The 20479-nt window shown below is 42.7% G+C and overlaps 1 protein-coding gene across 1 annotated transcript; it reads right to left on the bottom strand.

Annotated features, from left to right (window-relative positions):
• Positions 1-1598: 1598 nt before the first annotated feature.
• PSAT1 (phosphoserine aminotransferase 1) lies at positions 1599-18384 on the bottom strand. Its single transcript, XM_083186146.1, has 9 exons — positions 18011-18384; positions 15500-15560; positions 15338-15407; positions 13670-13875; positions 10674-10846; positions 9438-9607; positions 6646-6774; positions 5634-5771; positions 1599-2166 (listed from the first exon to the last, which is right to left on the bottom strand). The coding sequence occupies exons 1-9, from the start codon at positions 18068-18070 to the stop codon at positions 2064-2066; spliced, it is 1110 nt and encodes a 369-aa protein (XP_083042272.1). The 5' UTR covers positions 18071-18384; the 3' UTR covers positions 1599-2063.
• Between the last annotated feature and the right edge of the window lie 2095 nt (positions 18385-20479).

The raw sequence follows: 20479 nt of genomic DNA, 5'->3' as shown, positions 1-20479 counted from the left end.
TCAAGGATGGTGTAAATGGCAGATCAGGATGAGGATACTGATGTTAGACATGGGCACAGGCAAACCACTGTATGTGAACACCCTTCTGACAAGGACTAATACTTTCTTCAATGGTTGGGCAAAGATGATTCCTTTTTAGTGTGCTTAAACAAACGGTTTCATGTTTTTGATGTATGCAAGATAGAGAGTTGTTGCTGCTGTATTAGATGGGGGTGTGCGACGACTGTGTGACACAATAAAATCATGGCAGCTGCACGCCTGGCTTCTCAGCTAGGTGGCTACCAGTGATATACTCACACAATATAGATGTAGTCTCAAACTTTTGCCTTGCCCTGTGCTGGGCAACTTCCTCATGCTACATGCTGATTGTATGGCTACGAATTTGCAGGCCGGGCGATTATTCATAGACTGCCCATGCGTATGGCCCGTAGTCCTGTTTTCTGAGATTGTCAGGGAAAACGCAGGCATGCCCAGACGGATGAGGGGAAGGCGTGTGACATCTGCTTCCGGCCCACTTCCACTGATTCTATCACTGCTGCAGAGTATGTCCTGGGCTACGCACAGTGGGAAAATCATTTGATGGTGAGCAGCTTGCGATTGGATTTTCAGCTGATCGCAGATCCAGCTAATTTTCGCAATTCACAGGCTTGCACAGGGCACAATTTCACTTTGGTGGGGTGGCATATTCCAGAATGAGGGCTCCAAAAATTAGCATCCCAGTGATCAGGTCTGAATTAGGCCCCCTTGTCTTGGTGGAGGGATTTGGCCAACCAGTTAGTAGTGGGGCCCATCTCAGCTGTCGAAGGCCCATCGTGTAGCAGGCAGTTTTCTGCTTCTATAGCTTTATTAGGTGCATAGGATTTTAAGATACCACATTTGCATGGGTGATGGTGGTGGGTGTATGCCCAGAGTGCTAAAGTGTCTATATCACTTTTTCATCAAAAAAATTTCAAACTTTTCATGTCCCAACCTTTAAAATGGTGACCTTTTGTTAGTATCGACATTTAGTCAATGTCGATATTATGTACGTTGACCTTTTGTCCCTCATTTGCCACTTGGATCAGTGCCAAAGATTAGAAAATGTCCCCGATTCCTACAGGACATTGTTTTTAGCTTAATATATAAAATAAGAATGAGAACAAATAAATGTGACAAAAGTAGGCAACTTCTAGAAAATTGACTATTTGCTCATCTACATGCAGAGCTCATCAGGCAGTGGTTGCCATTGCCAATTGTTCTCCCATAATCCCTTCACCTCCTTAGCCAGGGCTCTCCTGTCAGTCCTGTTAGCGATTGACAATCCTCTTCTTATAAGCCTAGTAGCAAGGGTTAGGAAAGCCGTTCCTAGAGGAGGGGTTATGCCGGTAACCAGGAAAGCACATAAAGGTGTGGCCAATACGGAATATGAATGCCAGGGACAGACACTTTGTACTTGCCACTATTGTAGAAACCCGGGCATACCTACTCTCTGTAAGAGCACAGCGGTGTAGTATTACCATACATCATATGGGACTAGGTGGAAACCACAGAGGTCAATGAGAAACTTTATCATCTTCCAGGCCATGCCATTATAAGCAAAAACGCACAAACTGTATACACACACTAGAATATATTTAATTTGTTCTCTTTGCATAAACAAAATATGCATGTACGACAATTGTCTTGGGACAATATATTTTGACCTCTATTTACAGAAAAAGGAAAAAGAAGGATTAGAGGAGTGGTCAGTTACCATACTAAGAATCAGAGGAGCCGTTGCTATCAGTGGCATCATTAAGTAAAAGTATACTGACCTCAGCTCTTATATGTCCACATTGTGGTCACACTGTTCACTGCCATAACATGAGACGCTCATGCTCTGCACAATTCTACAATATTTCACCGAAAAGATATCATTGCAAACACCACTCATGAAGAGCTTCAAAGGAATTCTAGATATGTAGTGTTCTCTCAGTACAAAAGTGATGATTTCTACACTATGAAAATAGCTCATCTGTAGGGGCAGATTCTATACAGTAGCGAGAAAAATATAAAGTCAGCATGAGTCATTGCGCATCTGTCCTTCACTGGTGCGTCTCCTTGAATTGTATCATGAAGTCTGCAAGTTTCTCAACTTCATCCACGGTGACAGCATTATAGAGAGAAGCTCGTATTCCTCCCACAGATCTAAACCCAGAAATACAGCATGTAAAAACCATTACAATAAGCTTACACTGTAAAACATGCAACAGTACTATAATAAATATATAAAAGATATCAGAAGACTGGAACTGCCTGCTGGGTCATCTGCTGTGGTGCCTACCCATGGGGACTGTGCCTCAATATATGAAAGAGCAGGCAGTAATTGGTGTCTCTATAAAGGCCTTGTACATCTGTTCTTTCATATGGCTATAATATAAAACAAATCAATTGGCACTGGGGGCGGTGTTTGTATTCAGTTCTCTAAATTAAAGTAAATCTTTAAGGATTACTAAACATGCAAAGACTATTGAATGAAAAAAAAAAAAAAACTCAATGACGGGAACTATCAATGCTTCAGCATACGGGGGGGGGGGGAACAAATTCATCCACAAGAGGGAGTGATTTCATTGTCCAGCATGATAGGAGCTTTTAATTTAACCAGAATTACCAGATAACACCATTGGGCAAAAAAAATTAATAATGAAAACAGCCAGTTTCGGGACCAAAAAAAAAATGTATAGACAATGGTCTTCTGCTCAAAGACATAAGAAAAAATGTCTGTTATCAACTTTGTGACAACAGTTTGGGGAAGACCCTTTACTGTTTCAGCAGGACTTGGGATATTATTCATATCTGATTGAAGAACAAATTTGTTCTTTAAATGGGCAAAACTATGCGCACTGCAGGTGGGGCAGATGTAACATGTATAGAGAGAGAGTTAGATTTGTGTGAGTTATTTTGTTTGGTACTTGTTTCCTAGCACGGCCACAATCGCAGCCATCGGGGGTAATTTTTAGTGGCCTGCGACACAACCGACGCGATGCCCCCGATTTTTCCATTGAAATGCATTGAAAAATCGGGTCGGTCGCGTCGTGTGCACCTAAAAATGCTTAAATGGTCCAGACGCGATGCCCGCGATTTCCCCATAGGGAACAATGTTAAATGCCTCAATTTACCCGCGATGACCACGATTTCCCATAGGAAACAATGTTAAATGGATCAATTTACCCAAATCAGCATAGGGAAGAATGGTAAATGGGACAGAAACCCCAAAAAAACCCACAGAGCAGTGGAATGTCCCCCCAAAAGTAGTTGACGCCACCCCGCCATCAACGTGAACCCGAAGCGTGGGGAGCGCAGCGGTACGCGTCCTCCGACCTTTTCATGCCCTACTATTCACGTCGGCGTGGAGTTGAGAATAGAATAGTGTGGCGAGCGCAGCGAGCCCGAAGCGTGGCGAGCGGATGCGGATACCTTCACAGGTAAAACGCGTCCCTTCGCGGGCTTCCCAGGTGTCCGCGTCGCCATGGACACCTAGGAAGCCCGCGAGGGGACGCGTATAACTGAAGGTATACGCGTCCCCTCGCGGGGCTCGCCACGCTTCGGGCTCGGTGGCTCGCTGCGCTCGCCACACTATTTTATTCTCGACTCCACGCCGACGTGTATAGTAGGGCATGAAAAGGTCGGAGGACGCGTACCGCCGCCGCTCGCCACGCTTCGGGTTCACGTTGATGGCGGGGTGGCGTTTAGTACTTTTGGGGGGACATTTTTATGTTCAGGGGTGTTTTTGGCCCATTTACCATTGTTCCCTATGATAATTTGGGTAAATTGAGCCATTTCACATTGTTCTCTATGGGGAAATCGTGGTCATCGCGGGTAAATTGAGCCATTTAACATTGTTCTCTATGGGGAAATCGCGGGCATCGCGTCTGGCCCATCGCACCCGATTTTTTTAGCGGCCGCGATGGCCCCGATTTGACCCCCGATGACCGCGATTATGATAGTTGTGGCCGTGCTAGGAAACAAGTACCTTTTGTTTCTGTGCAGGGTAAATACTGGCGGCATTATTTTTACACTGCAATTTAGATTTCGGTTTCAACACACCACACCCAAATGTAACTCTCTCTGCACATGTTAGATCTGCCCCACCTACAGTGCACATGGTTTTACCCATTTTGAGAACAAATTTGTACTGCGATCAGATCTAAATAAGGCCCATTGTCCAATGTGCAAAGCAAGATCCAGCAAAAATAGATTGCAGAGAAGAGTTTATGAATGCCTTGAAAATGCAGACACTATAAGACCCAGGTCTCAATGATTATTCACTGGCCTCTTGAGAGGTGTTCAACATTTAGCAACCTACTTAGTCCCATTTTTCCTGTTAAACATTTAACATATGAATGAAGTCCTGGCTTCTCCGATAGACTCAGACCAAGTAGGTTACCTCTCAACAACGAAAGACTTCATAAAAGCATGAGATGGGCCAATAATCTGACTCATTAGATTAATAGATTACTAGCTGCCCTTCCATCATCTTGGTTTAAACTACAGATGTCCAGGTTCGGATTTACCCAGATCTCAAAGCAAGATCTTATTGGCTAGCCGGCTGTCACATGTTTTGAAGACTAATCATGTGAACAATAAGATCCCCCTTTAAGATGCAGGTAAATCCAAATTTGCACATCTCTATTGTAAAAGATGCTGAGAAGGCAATCAAACACATTTTGTGGAGGTTAATGTTTGCTTGTGTAGTCAGCATTTGGCTTCCATGGCAATCTTCTTACCACAATTCCAGCTTTATACCCCACTTCCCTGTTAAAGGTTATGACGTAACAATCCTGCCCTAACCCAGACTTTCATCTCTATTATCCTAAAGAAATACACTGGGATTGGGGAGGTCTCTGGACAGTAAGGACTGGGCAGCAAAAAGATTACATATGCATTGCCATTAAAGAGACATCCTATAAAAGTTTACTCCCAGTGGTATTTGGTTCCTGAAAAGCTACATACTATTTTCCTCAAACTCCTAATTTATGTTAGCTGCAGTGTAGGCAAGTTGACGCTTTCTACCTCGTGGTCATGCCCTACAATTCAGATTACAATCTAGAATTGTTGAACGCTGATCACATGACTCACAATTTCTTATGGATCCAGCTTTTACTTTGCTCAACAGTCATGGTTCAGCATATTAAAAAGCCTTGGGACTGCATGCTTGCAATGTGGCCTAACATGTAAATGTTAATGTTTGAAACCATCCCACTTCCAATGAGGCCTTGCAGTAAAGGTGGCCATACACACGCAGATTTATCTTCAGATCTGGTTGGTTGGAACAAAAACATGGTTATGGATGAGAGCAAATGACAGTTGACAATTTGCTTCGAAATGCTGGAAAACTGTCACTCATCCATAACCATGTTTTTGTTCCAACCAGCCAGATCTGAAGATAAATCTTACTAGTGTATGGGCACCTTAAGTTTGGCTGCTTCTGCCTGCACTTCCACTTCTGCCCATCTTTTATTTGATATGGATGTTCTGTTGGTATAAGCCGCGTTTTCACCATGTAGTGTCATTGTTTTCGATCTTTTAATTCAAATCTGAATTTATGAAACCACACTGATACAAAAACACCACAATATGTAACACAAAATAAAAAAAATATATGTTTTTTTTACCTGTGTCCTTTAAGAGACATCATTCCAAGGGCTGAAGCTTTCTCCAGGAACTCTTTTTCTAAGGTGCTGTCACCTTTGATATCCCCAATACGGAAAGGAATATTCATTCTGCTTCTGCTCTGCTTCTCTACTGGACATCTGCAAATACATATGGCTCTTCACTTAGTTATTCAGTAGCAACGACTTCCTTTCAGTAATACAGGACATTAAGGATATTTGCCATTCTCTACCTGCTGCCTCATGTCCTGACCATCCCTGCCATGCTCACTTCTTGCCTTCAGGTCTCCTTACCTGCACCTCATGTCACCTGTCTGTCTCCCCTCCCTCTAGACTGTAAGCTCCTTAGAGCAGGGCCCTCTTCCCTCCTGTTATCACAGCACTCTTCTTGCACTTCAAATACAGCTCTCTTACTTACCGACAATCTATACCTGCATCTACGCTCACTCACTTCCCTATATCTCAGCTGTATTGTGTACTAATAATTGTGCTTTAATTGTTCTATATGTACAGTGCTGCATAACACTTGTGGCACCTTATAAATAAATAAAAATATGATAATAATTAAAGCAGAAAGCAGAACCCGATCATGTACATTAGAGAAGATAATTTCTGTGCTCTAGTCTAAGGTAATAATGTCTAGCTCATGAAGATAGGTGTTTGAAAACCACAGCATGCCTGGTTATTAAAGGCAGAATATTTCTGTCATGCATATAAAAGATCTTACATACAGATAGATGTAGCCAGTTTCAGATTTTCCACCATGCGTGCGACTGGGAATATGCATTGCGGCATGCAGCTATAAGAGGTACAGTTATGATCACAATATTCACTTCTATGGCCGTGCGGGTGCATATGGCCATTCGTGGGCACACTTTGGGCGACTATATTGTCACAATGCAGCAAAGAGGAGGCTGGCTACATCTGTAGACAAATCACCAACATGTAAAGGTGTGGATAGTAAGTTGTGCTCCATTTAATGTACATCACCAACAGTAAAATATTACAGACTTACACAAATAATCCATTGGATTGGTCTATAATATTATAAATCATTTCGGATTTGATGATGCTCAGCTTTTCCATAGATGATGCTCCTCCATTATTCCGGATCCATTCTAATACCAGGCCCATTATGTAGATGCTGAAAGACAATGAGAGGTCTTATGTTAACCGCATATTCCGACTCAATCAAAATACTTCAATACAATCCAAGGTAATATGTTCACACTAGATCCTCTAGTAACATTACTGCACAAGTTTTTTTTTTTTTAAATAAGGAGAATAAATAGGGAAATGACCCTGCAAATTTTAGACCCATGAGCTTAACATCATGTGGGGACATAATTTGAGGGGCATAGTATAATCAGTAGAAACTAGCATGGGTTGGTAAAAAAAAAAAAAAAAAACCTTCTTGCCAAACTAACCTATTTAAAAAACTTTTTACGAGGAAGTCAGCAAGAACTTAGATATGGGGTATGCTGTAGGCGTGATCTACCTGGACTTTGATACTGTGCCACAAGAGGTTGATCAAAAAAAAATGGAGGAATTGGGTCTAGGGGTAAGCTGGGTAAGAACTGCAGTATAGAGAACAAAGAGTGGTGGTAAAACGGTCTAACGGGTAGAATTGAGTAAATCAGATTTGAAAAAGACCTAGGAGTCCAAAATGACAACAAACTGGGGTGCAGTGCTCAGTGTCTTGTAGCAGCCAATAAGGCCAACAAAATACAGTAGTAGCCGGTTTCTAAAATGGGCATGGAAAAGCTAGGGACACCAAAATAATGATGCAACTGTACATGGCACTGGTTAGACCTCATCTAGAATTTGGAGTACAATTCTGGACTCCTCACTACAAAAAGGACACTATAGAACTGGAAAAAGTAAAATTAAAAAAAAACAAGCTAATAAAAAGGTTGCGTTCATTAAGCTATGAGGACAGATTGGCCGCAGTAGAAATGTTTAAATTGGAAGGGAGACCTTTACGGAAAGACATGCTTAACATGTACAAATATATCAGGAGACAATAACACGAACTGTTAGACACCCTATTTAATTTGTGGTCGGAGACTAGGACACATGGGCATATGCTCAGGCTGGAGCAGAGAAGATTTCGTACCCGCCAAAGGAATGGCTTTTTATGGTCAGGGCAGTAAGTATGGAACTTTCTTACAGAGAAAGTAGTGATGGCAGACACAATAAATACATGTAATTAAGGTTGGAAAAATATGTATTGGATAAAAAAAAAAAAATTCTAATTCTCAATGACATCAACAGGGATTTGGTCTTCCCCAACTCTCCCAAATCCAAGAAAAATCTAAAATTCCTTCTAAAGATTTTTTTTGTTTTCTTCAAATTCGAATTTTTTTACTCAAAGAGGCACACAACTGACTAACAGACCTCCCACTGTTTTTGAAAATCTATGTTTGAGACATTCGACTAAAGAGTTCATTTCTGATTCATATTCCTCTTTAACGGAGGACGTTTCCAACACTAAAGATTCACATGAATCCGCCTGGGAAAAAGATCAGGGAAGCGCTTTGGATCCGGACGATTGGGAGGAGATATGGGAGAATGCTAATTAAAGTTCAATTTGTGTGAAAATTATTAAGATTCCACTATGTTCCCTCTAGATTGTCTACAATGTATCCAGACACTTCGGACAGATGTTGGAGATATTGCTTGGAGAAAGGCACATTCCTGCATATTTGGTGGTCTTGTCCGAAAATATCAATAGTATGGAATGAAGTCATACATCTCATTTCGCAGATCCTCGAGGCCCCAATACCTTATTACCCCAAAAAAATTCTACTTCCACTGAACTTCCCAGATTTTACTAGGACTCATAATAAAATGGTCATATTATTTCTGCCACAACCTGTCAGATTGCATCGCAGAAACCCAATTCCCCTTCCATGACAGTTATCATGGCCCGTACATAAATGGAATACCTAACAAGTATAATTAACCACTCCGCCAAATCATTTAATAAGATATTGAACACCCTGGCTAGTCCATCAAGCTGTTCCTTCACCGGTCCTTTGATTTAATTTCCCAGGTCACACTATTCAATACATAGATATATTTTCCGAGGTTCCGCCCCATGAGTCCTCCTTCTCTGCTCACTAGCTCTCCATTTCTCTTCAACACTTTGGGCCTTATTCAGATCTGAGCTCAGTACAAATTTGTTTGGAAAATTGGCAAAAGCATGTGCAGTGCAGGTGGCGCAGATATAACATGTGCAAAGAGAGTTACATTTGGGTGGGGTGTGCTGAAACTGAAAAATAAAATTGCCGTGTAAAAATAATGCAGCCAATATTTACCCTGCACAGAAACAAAATAACTCACAGAAATCTAATTCTCTCTATACATGTTACATCTGCTCCACCTGCAGTGCACAGTGTTTTGCCCATTTTCTGAACAAATTTGTACTGAGCTCAGATCTGAATAAGGCGCTTTATTTGGACATGGTCTGGTCCCCACCATATTGGAGAGCTTCCTCCTTTTTCCTTGATTAAAATGGATCACTTCACAATAACTATATTTCCAAACATAACGTTTTCCACTTGACTAATTATTCATAATTTCTTTGTCAGTTAGAAATTTGATGTGATTGTTGTAACAGATTTGATCTGCATAATAAAATGTTGATAAAAAAAAATAAAATAAACACTGTAGCATGTATGTAGTCACGGTCAACCATTAGCGGTAGACCTGTCTACTTCTGTATATTGTAACCAACCTGTTAAATCAGCATTTTATAAGACAGAGAAGGTGCAATAACACAAATGATAGTTGGTCAGTGCCTACCTGAAACATGGAGGAGTATTATACAGAGAGCCATTTCCTGCTTGGATTTTGTAATCAAAGACTGTGGGGCACTCTTTCAGCGCAAAGCCCAATAAATCTTCTCGTACTATTACTACTGTGACGCCAGCACAGCCAATGTTCTTTTGAGCACCAGCAAAAATTAACCCAAACTGGAAAGCAGAAAATAAATTAAATACTACAAGTATGTAAGTAAACACAAATATTTACCCACATTTGCAAAATTCAGATTACAGTATGGACCCAAAAGAAAATGGACAAGATTTAAACCCCCGAACTTACTAGGGGTAGGGAAAATGGAGTAGCTTTGCAGCTACATATCCTAACATGGCCTGAGACAGTTTAATCATGTACCGCTGATCAAACTGCTGATGGGACGTGTAGCTCAAGGAGTCATACTGTTCAGCTCCTGATTAAAATGTATTATTTTTCTTTGCTTGTTATATAAACATGAAAATGTATCTAATTAATACAAAAGTACTAGCAAAATCACTGATACCTAATTGGTGTCTCCACTATATGTAGGAAATCATGGTGCTTTCCTAGTGGAGAGCATCCTGGCGGAATATCAGTCATTCTGCCTGACAGCACCTCGTCCGGTACTCTGGCAGCAGTAGTGAGAGTGGGACCCAGCTCGGTGTGAAAATAATGAGCGGGTCCCCACTACAGCACTGCTGGCGATAGCAGCGCTGACAGCCGCATAGGTAATTAATGGGGCCCCGGCTCGCACTGAATATTAAGCGGGTCCCCGCTAATTACTTATGTGGCTGTCAGCGCCGCTATCCCGAGCAGTGCTGGAGCAGGGACCGGCTCATTAATATTCACTGCAAGCTAGGTCCCCGCTTATTTATTATGCGGCTGTCAGCGCCACTATCATGAGCAGTGCTGGAGTGGGGACTCGCTCATTAATATTGGCGGGTGCTGTCAGGTGGAATGTACGCCCGTTTGATCTTCCGCCAGGAAAGCATTCTGAATAAGTGTAATATCAAACTGGCGGAATATATTCCACCAGACGAGCTGATGTGGAATATATACTACCTCCACCTGACAGTGAATATACCCATAAATGTCCCTAAAATTAAAACATTTGAAGCCATTACCAGCAAGAACAGAATGCCCACAGCCCATGGGCATTTAGGACCATTTTAGATTGTGTATGTATTTACAGTCATTTAGGTCTTACATTCTGTGCAGCACTGGAAGAAAACCTGTACATACCTTCGAAATATTAATTGGTCGAGACAAGAAATTTGAAGACATATCACAAACAAGCACTGCTCCCTTGACATCAGGAATATGCTGGAACTCCACGCCATGCACCGTTTCATTAGCACAATAGTACACATAGGAGGCTTCAGGGTTAAGATTCCAGGTGCTTGGGTTAGGAATTTCTAAATAAAAAAGCAGAAATATTCTATTATTTCCAGATCTCCTTTTTTTCTCATTTACATGTAAGGATAGGATTATTATTTTTTGCATGTATGCCAGCAATTCACATAACTTTTTATATCTTTTTTTAACTGAAAAAAAAATTACACTTGGCAGTTAATGCCCCTTTCAGACCGCACTTTTTAACCAGTATTTTGCCATTTTTTAACCGTTTCAAAACGGTTATACAGTATGTGCGGTCTGAAAGGTGCAGAATAGATTTACCGTTTTTAAAAAGCCGTTTTTGCTTAACGGTTAAAATGGAGGTTCCTACCCATTTCAGACACGGTATTTTGGCACCAAAATCGGGTCTGAAACGGTATGTAGGACCCAGCCAATAGTGGTCTGCTCTATGCATATCTAATGACCGGTGCAGTGAATATTTAATGAGCTAATTAAATATTCAGTGCGGTCATTGGATATGCACAGAGGTTGGGGGTCCCCCACCCAGGAAGCATTTTCAAGCCGCCCCCGACCCCCGGCCCCCCCCCCGGCAAGTCCCCGCTGCTAGACACTACCATTGGCAATGCCAATCTATACCCCTGTCTCTAGGCGGTGACGTCACACAATAAGGCAGGCTACGCATGTGACTCCCGCACACGGAAGCAACGTCACGCCGAGGACCAGTCGCGTCCAGCGGGTCAGGGGTCACGGGCATCCCTGGTGTTACCATGGTGACAAGAGGCCGCCGCTGCTGTGAGAGCAGCATGTCCTCGGGTTCATCCTCTGTAGCTCTGTTTGAGCTGGCCTGAGATATCATCGCCGACAGCGACATAGTCAACACGGGCAGCAGCAGGAGGATGCAGCCGCCGGGCCCCACTGTACACCCGCATAGCAGCAACCCCGGGGACTTCACCTTCATGTCTTCTACGAGGAGGATGGTGAGACCTAGCCTGGGCGTCATCATACGGTACTGTCTGGTTAGGAAGGGTCTGCATGTCATCAGCTGGGCCCAGTTTCCATCATTGCCCATACTAGCAGGCTTATAGGAAGGGGCGGGCAGACCCGTTTTTGGAAACGTTTTCAAATACAGTGTCAAAGCCAGTTATGCGGTCTGAAAGCAGCATAAGTGTAAAATTTGAATGTTTTATATAGTAAACATTTAAAAATAATCTAATTAAATAAGGAGATTTAGGGGGTTATTCAATCCAGACAGCAGTGACCCTGGCCCATTTTCGTTTTGCCTGCCTGCATATCGGCAGGTGGGATTCAATGTCTTGCCTGCCAATCAGCAAAAAGGGGGCATATCCGCGTAAACTGACGTGGACTGTCGAGATATGGCCGTCATCATGACAATCCACAATGGCTGCTGTTAAAGTCGGGCCCTTTCTGTTGATCTACCTCTTCATTGCTGTCGGGAAAGACGCATTGAATAGGCGCCCGCCACTATTTCCCCTGTCGTAAATAGCGGCGGGGATTAAGTATCCCCCTTAATGGTAACTGGTCCATGCCATATTTATATATTGCTACCAGTGTAAAAACATACTTACATGTGCATACATGATACTTAAAAGAGAAGAGCTCATTAGGATATTGCTTTTCATCCATGTTTATTTTAATTAATATGTGTAAAAGAGACCCAAGTCTGTTATGCACCATGCATATGGTCCCAGAGAAAATGTAAACCCAGCTAGGCCCACTTGTAAGTAAAAAAAGGGCTGGTTAACTTCCCAAACAATGATTTTGGGCATACCCGTTTGTCATATATGGTAAGGACTACAAAATTACAGATTTTTACATGCATCTCTATGGGGGTGAACGAATATCAGTGATCTAGGTTCAATATGGTATTGTGTGCATGGAAAGGATCTACACCATCATAATCTCTATGAAAGGCTTCAAAAAGTCTGCCTGCAAAGCTCAGTATTCAGTATAATGAAGGCATGATACCATTGGAGGCCTACAGTGCCAGTATACTGCATCCATCTTATACAGATATGATAACGTCCTGCAGCATGTGTATTTCCAAGGGGTCCGATTTAAAAATGAATAACTTGGCATATCCTTGTCTTTTTAGGGCAGTGAATCAAGAGAGGCTGCACTTGTACATATATATTGAACCACTGTGCACAGAGAGGAATGTGTTTCAGCCCAAAAAAAAAGTCATCTTGGTCTAGTCTAATTGAATGTCACTCAAACACTTTATTAGAATTACTGCTTGATGCAGACTTCTCCTGACCACAATCTTTCTAAACTAGGATAAGATTACACAGTTATTACTAAAAATGAAACACCATTATGTAAGCAATGCGATAGTCAATAAGATTAATAAAGCAAAACCCTTTTGGTGGAACATTTTAATCCTAAAATGAAGCCAACTGTATGATTAATATCCATGTAGACATCTAAGCACAATTCTCTATTCCACATGAACAATCAGTCTTTCTCAGACCAAAATTGTAATGTGTGTAAAACAATTGAACATTTTGACCAATCCAATTAAAAATGATCAAAAAGCAAATAGTAATGTGTGCACATATTAATGTAATTTTAGAGAATGAAATATTCAGAAGGGAAAAAAAAAAATATATATAAAAAAATTGTGCAGAAATCTTTAGGGACCAATCCTATTAACTGCAGAGCATGTGATGTGCCATTGGCACCTAATCTTGCATCTCTTGTGGGCTGATTTCAGCCTGCATTCACACTTAACTGCTCACTGCCCCATAGGTACAAATCTCGCCCACCACAAGGTGAAGGTGATGTTGAACCTAACATCGCTGCTAATTGGATTGACCATTAATACGATAAAAACATTCTCTAATAAATAGATATTGAAAGTTTACCTGTATAACTTCCAAGCTTTGGATGGACAATATTTACTTTTCCATACTTCTCTGCCTCTTTAGCTGCTTTTGATGACCAAGCACCAGTAACTATGTAGTCTGCACATTTTGCTTCCTTTAAACCAATAAGATTAAGGGGGACAGAGCTGAATTGTCCACTTCCACCACCTTGAAGAAAAAGCACTTTGTAGTTTTCTGGAATGTCCCTGGGGGGGGGGGGAAATAGATTTATTTAAATAATAGGCTTTTATTATATAGGATTACAAAAAGTAACGCCCCTCACCTTTATGGTGTGCCATCAGTACTAGACGGAGCTCTGTTCGGACACATATATACACACACACACACACACACACACACACACAATCCCTATGCCTATCCCTACATTCTTCAGCATGAAAGAACCCCACTTCCCAGCAGCTCCAAAGACTGGCTTCTAACCAATTGGGATATTGCCCACAATGCTTTCCGGGGGGGTGGCCGGGGTGCCCGACTGGCAGTGGGCTGACTGGCTGCTGCGTTATCACTTCATACATACATCTGCCCCATGGTTCCTTTCAGTAAAGACAAACACGGCACAGTTGGTTTATTACTGACGTCTTTTTATCCACTGTCATGGGCAGCTTCGGTGGCGTGCTGTTGCATGGTATTTCCCAATGGACAAACTTGTTTTTTTTTTCTTCTTACAATTAACTTCACTATATTTTATAAATAAATAAAATTATAAAAAGTAACTGATCTGCAAGGCCAAACAGCTACTGCGGCACACTATACTATGCCAGCCTGCTAACGTTACTAGTTACACATTTCACATCTTGGGAGACATTGGTACAGTTGTCATATTTCCTAACTGCATTAGCAAGGGCTAACATATTATTCCACATGACAACATGGGCAAGTGTTCTCAGAAAAGCGGGTAATGGTCCCAATTCAGACCAGCAAATTTACAGCCATGTCGAATATTGGACAACCGCGCAGCATCAGAACTTGTGAGTGGTGGGCTTAGGTGCAAAAGTATCATTTGGGCCCCTCACCAGTGGGTGACAGGGGTAAAAGCTGCTGGTCTGGGCAGCAGTGGGTCCTCAGGAGCCTTGGTGCAATGCACCTGCTGCACCAATGGTAGTTCCGCCTTTGCAACCGCGCATGCCGTCCGAAGAGTGATTGACACCCTGTGACCGTATGAGGGTAGTAACCCAGCGTTTTCTGTGATTGCCCCAGAAAATGCAGATGTTCCCCCGGCCTCTGGGAAGGAGGGCTGCTGACGTGAGCAATGGTATCCTTCTCCCCACGGCCATCGCCTCTGCGAACAGAGGGGAAAACCATTCAATGGTGAGTGATTCAGAATGGATTTCCCCTCATGTGTAGGGCATCCATTTACATGGGTAAGAATTCACCTGTGCTGGGCGGCATGGTGGTGGTGTTTACCTGACTGCTGGGTGCAGGATAAATACTGGCTGCTTTATTTTTACACTGCAATTTAGATATCAGGTAGAAGTACAAACCCCACTCAAATCTAACTGTCTCCCTCTGCACATGTTGCATCAGCCCCATTTACAGTGCAGCATGGTTTTGTCCATTAGCAAACAAACCTGAATCACCCCCATTGTTTGCTGAAGTTTTATTAACTTGCACCATTTTCCATAGAAAGCTGTTTAACCAAGGACTTACAGCAGCTCTCGCAGGCAGATCTCTGTAGTGTTCAAAATCTTGGTAAAATCAGACGACCTGTGGCTCATTTCTAGAAAAAGAGTAAAACAAGTGGTATATTGGTGCGTTACTTGTGTTAGACTGCTATAGAAAATCTATTTAATATATACGCACTATACATACCAAGAACACTAATGCCAAGCCCTTTGTAGTCAACCAATTCCTTCTGTGCTTCCAGCAAAACCTGCAAAATACAAATTAGAGAATTTAATAAATGATATAACTAAAGTCATCTAGAAAAGTCGAACCAATGTTAAGAACATTGTTAAGTATATGATCCCTCACTTGTTTTTGTATTGGTCTACATTATGAATGGAGACATTTTCTAGTTTCTTAAATGATACCCCTTTAAATTGCAGTCTCCTAAATTCTACAATTATAACAAATTTGACCACTTTCTTTCATTTCCAGGCAAATGTTCTATTGTCCACCTTTTAATAATGGCAAGAAAAGATATTCTCTACGTAACAGATGCATTTTGTTTATACTCTCCAGTGTTTCGCATATAGTTCAGCATCTCAGTTGTCACTTTTTTTTTTTTTTCCCCAGGATGGTTTTCTCACTTCCTTATGCAATTCTCCCATTTAGATATGTGTCGTAAAGTCATGCAATCTTGCTGCAGGTACCGCAAACATGCCTTAGGGATCTTGCATTTATCAGATGAACAGTTTCCTGTAATGCATGCAAGGTTCATGAAACAAAGTTGCTCCCAATTGGATTGAACCCTAATGCTGGGTACACACTGGCAAATATATTGAATTGAATTGTTTGCGCTGTGTGTACAGGCGATATACACCAACCACGTGCACACCCACACCAGGAGCCGGTAATAATTGACAGCTCAACTGGGAATGTGCATGTAAATGCACTCGCACAGTTGTTACTGTAATTGTGTGTACACACGGTGAGATTCCCTTGCTATGCAATCTTTGCTATTTCTGTACTATTTACATACAATTCATGCTATCTACATTCAATTTGCACTATATAGTCATTGCTGCCCTGTCTATCTGGGTTTCTGATTTGTGCTGTCCCGGGAGTGCGCATCGGAATAGCAAGGCAAAAACCCTGTAGGATCTGCATGCGATTTTAACTATATAGTCAAAATCTAATGTCAAATCTCACCGTGTGTACACAGCATAAGTCACAAAGGTAGTGTATATGGAGGATCCGCTGCCCGTTCTGTTCAGAGATATAGCTGCAGATCAATTGATCTGCAGCTATATCTGGCAGTGTGTACCCAGCTTAAATGTTCCTCAAATACACTGTAGTAAAAAAAAAAAATTAAGCTCTCTAAAAAACAATAAAGAAGTCTAGCAAAACACATACAGTATGGTACACTGTGCATGCCAATCACATCCAGCCATATTGGATTAGAAAGAGTTCGGTTGCCACAAGTTAAAATATTAAAAATCAGTCACAAAAATGTGTAACAAAAAGCTTAAATTAAAGCCTTATCATGCAAAGGGTTATTACACACATGTGTAAAATATATCCAGCTGAAAATAAATGCAGCTAGCAGTGGCAGGTGTGCAAAGACATTGTGAATTAGATGGCAGCCCGCCCACCATTTGTGCTCCTCCTATGATTGGTGAGGAAATGACAGCTGATGCAATATCTGACTTCTGGCACAGATCCACATCAGCAGAGCAACATGCAATAATTGTATGCTCCAGTTATCCCGTACATCAGAAGAGGAGATTCTGGAAATATTTTTATCTATTCCATTATGTATTTAAATTTTCTTGGAATTATTGCAACAGTGAATGTGATCACTACCCACAATTTTTTACTGCACATATATTTTATTTTTTTCCCCCATGGAGGAATTTTCAATATACTGGTAAAGAAAAATCATTATTATATGCAATATATTTATTTATTTTCCAGACTATCCAATAAAGATGAGTTACTTAGAAGACAATTATCTAGTTAGTACATCACATATTAGAACAGCATGCATCATTCCCAACCACGGTCCTCAAGGCACACCAACAATGCAGGTTTTGAGCACAGGTGACTTCATTAGTTTCTGAGGGATTCTGATTAAACCATCTGTGCTGAAGCCTGGATATCACTAAAACCTGCACTGTTGGTGTGCCTTGAGGACCGTGGTTGGGAATGCCTGGTCTATGCATATGCCCAATTACCTGCCCAGCACCTGGCAAGCACACATTGAACACAAGCTGCAGTGACTGAGGCTGCAGCGACTGAGGATGCAGTGTGTATTGGTGGGACTGATTTGGTATTTGTTACAGGAGACCCCAAGCGAAAGTAAGCCATGGTCTAGAGCAGCAGAAGATGTAGCCCACAATATCATACAACCAGGGTGGCACAGAATCTGCACTGCTCCCACTCCCCACTGCAATTTACTAGTTACCAACATCCGTGGCATTATCTCACTATAGAAAAGGAGCATATTTATGTTCTCTAAATGACTAAATGTAATACTGGCGATATTATATAACACTTTGAGGCTTGCTATAGGAATCCCTAATAAGCCCTATGCTCACTTTACAACTGTTGATACTGTGGTGCATAAGAGAACATTAGGTCTGGCAGTGTGTAATATATATATATATATATATATATATATATATATATATATATCTCAGTACCACTAGCAATACTTACAGAGGGTGGGAGTTTGGCAGGTCCAGCACCAAAATTGAGGACTTGCCTTATGATGTCCATGATTGCAGCTCAGGAGGGTGAGTGTGCACTGATAATATGATAAGGAGGATGCTGGGTGACAGGACAGCTACAATGGCTGGACGCAGTATGTATGATATGCTGCACAGTGATGTCTGAGGCTGAGTTTCATTCGCATCCCAGCCTGCAGCAACAGCACTCAGTAGTTATCCAGTAGAAGAAGCCTCCTCTAATTGGTCGATTTCACATGGTGATTTCTGATGTTGTACTTTGATTCGCCACACGCTGCAGGCACGGCTTTGGATTGGCGGACGGGCCACGAGCTCGGCGCGTGATCACTGTGCAGATGCAGCAAGGCAGAGAACGGATTGCACCATCCACAGCAGCGGCTACATGTGCGGGGGGCGGGGCCAGGCAGTGGCACTCCTCACCTGACGCAGGGGGATTGTGTGTGTACGCATCCGCCGCCCGCCCATATACATTCATCATCATCATGATCACTTACACCGTGACCTCAGCAGCAGCAGCGGCACATCTGGGAGGAGAGTAATGCTATGCTCCATTGTTATGTTATTTGGGTGATGAAGGAGTTTTGTACAAAGATTTCTGCTAGATCACACGCTCAGGTGCTGCAATGGCTGGGGCCAGCTGTCATTTAATACTTTGTGTAGAAGTTTATGTTTTTGAACCACGGTTCTCCAAGCCCACTAGGGTATATATGCTAAAGTGCAGGTTTTTAGATTTGGAGATAGTACCAATAACAAACCACAGTCTGTGACATGGCAGGCAGGAGCTGATTGGCTGGCTTTTTATCACTCTCCATGTTATCACTTTTGAAGTTTAGAGAATCTGGCCCATAATCTGAAAAAAAAAAAGTGTCCCTCCAAAAATGTCCACCACCTTGGAGAAAACAGATGCTATAGACGTCCTTCTGGACAGATTGATAGATGCTGGAGGTCCTACTGGGTAGCATATATTGCTACTCAGAAGTTACAAATGACAGATACTGTATATCTCTTCAAATATATATATATATATATATATATATATATATATATATATAATATTTATTTATTAATAGTTTCTTATATAGCATACACACAGTGGCATAACTAATAATTTTGCGCCCCCATACCTTCCAACTTTCAGGGAGACGGAGGCGGGACAGAGGGATGCGCGCCGCAGGCGTGTTGAAAAATCGGGGGTGCGGCCTAATTAAAGGGGTGTGGCCTATACGTGTGGCTCTCCTGCGAGGCCACGCCCGTTTTCACGCTATGGGGGCATGACCCAGAGGCTCTGTGAGCCTCTAGTTATGCCCCCAGCCCCCTGACTGCGGGAATAGACGCTGTGCGCGAGCGCACAGCATTTATTCACAGCTGCTCAGCAGCCGACAGCGGGGACTCCCAACAGCCCCCCCCCCCCTTGCCGCGGGACACTGCCGGCCGCGGGAGGGACGCGGGAATGTCCCTGAAAACTGGGACATTCCCGCGGTTTTCGGGACTGTTGGGAGGTATGCGTCTCCCGCTGAAAATGTTGTACACAAACCCGTCCCCTGTGACCCCCTGCGTCCGGCCGTTACCACTGAGTCCTACCACCGGCGCTCCTGTATATATAATATTTATTTATTAATAGTTTCTTATATAGCATACACACAGTGGCATAACTAATAATTTTGCGCCCCCATACCTTCCAACTTTCAGGGAGACGGAGGCGGGACAGAGGGATGCGCGCCGCAGGCGTGTTGAAAAATTGGGGGTGCGGCCTAATTAAAGGGGCGTGGCCTATACGTGTGACTCTCCTGCGAGGCCACGCCCATTTTCACGCTATGGGGGTGTGAGCCTCTAGTTATGCCCCCAGCCCCCTGACTGCGGGAATAGACGCTGTGCGCGAGCGCACAGCATTTATTCACCGCTGCTCAGCAGCCGACAGCGGGGACTCCCAACAGCCCCCCCGTTGCCGCGGGACACTGCCGGCCGCGGGAGGGACGCGGGAATATCCCTTAAAAAACTGGGACATTCCCGCGGTTTTCGGGACTGTTGGGAGGCTTTCCCGGCAATGATGCGGGAGCACGCACCGCTCATCGCTGGACCATACACACTGGGCAGCTTTGAGCCCAGTGTGTATGGGCCTTTAGATTGCACACAGGTGGACTTTTTTTCAGTAATTATGTGACTTCTGAAGGAAATTGGTTGTACCAGAATGTTTGGTATTTCACTTCACCAACTTAGACTATTTTGACTGATGACATGACTGTTCCTCTTCATTACTACAAGCAGTTTTTAGCAATAATGGCACTATTTTAATTTCATTGTCTGGTTCTCTAGCCACATACACAGTAAGGGCTTTCTAGTGTGTACACTCCATGGGGGTCGATCCTATTGGGTGTGGATGATTCATGAGTGAATCATCACGGCACTGGGTGCACTTTACAGCAGGCTGAATTAGCTTAAA

This window comes from Crinia signifera, chromosome 1 (assembly GCF_055691185.1).
Source record: "Crinia signifera chromosome 1, ASM5569118v1, whole genome shotgun sequence".
Classification (NCBI taxonomy): domain Eukaryota; kingdom Metazoa; phylum Chordata; class Amphibia; order Anura; family Myobatrachidae; genus Crinia; species Crinia signifera.
This window is presented reverse-complemented; position numbering and strand designations above follow the sequence as displayed.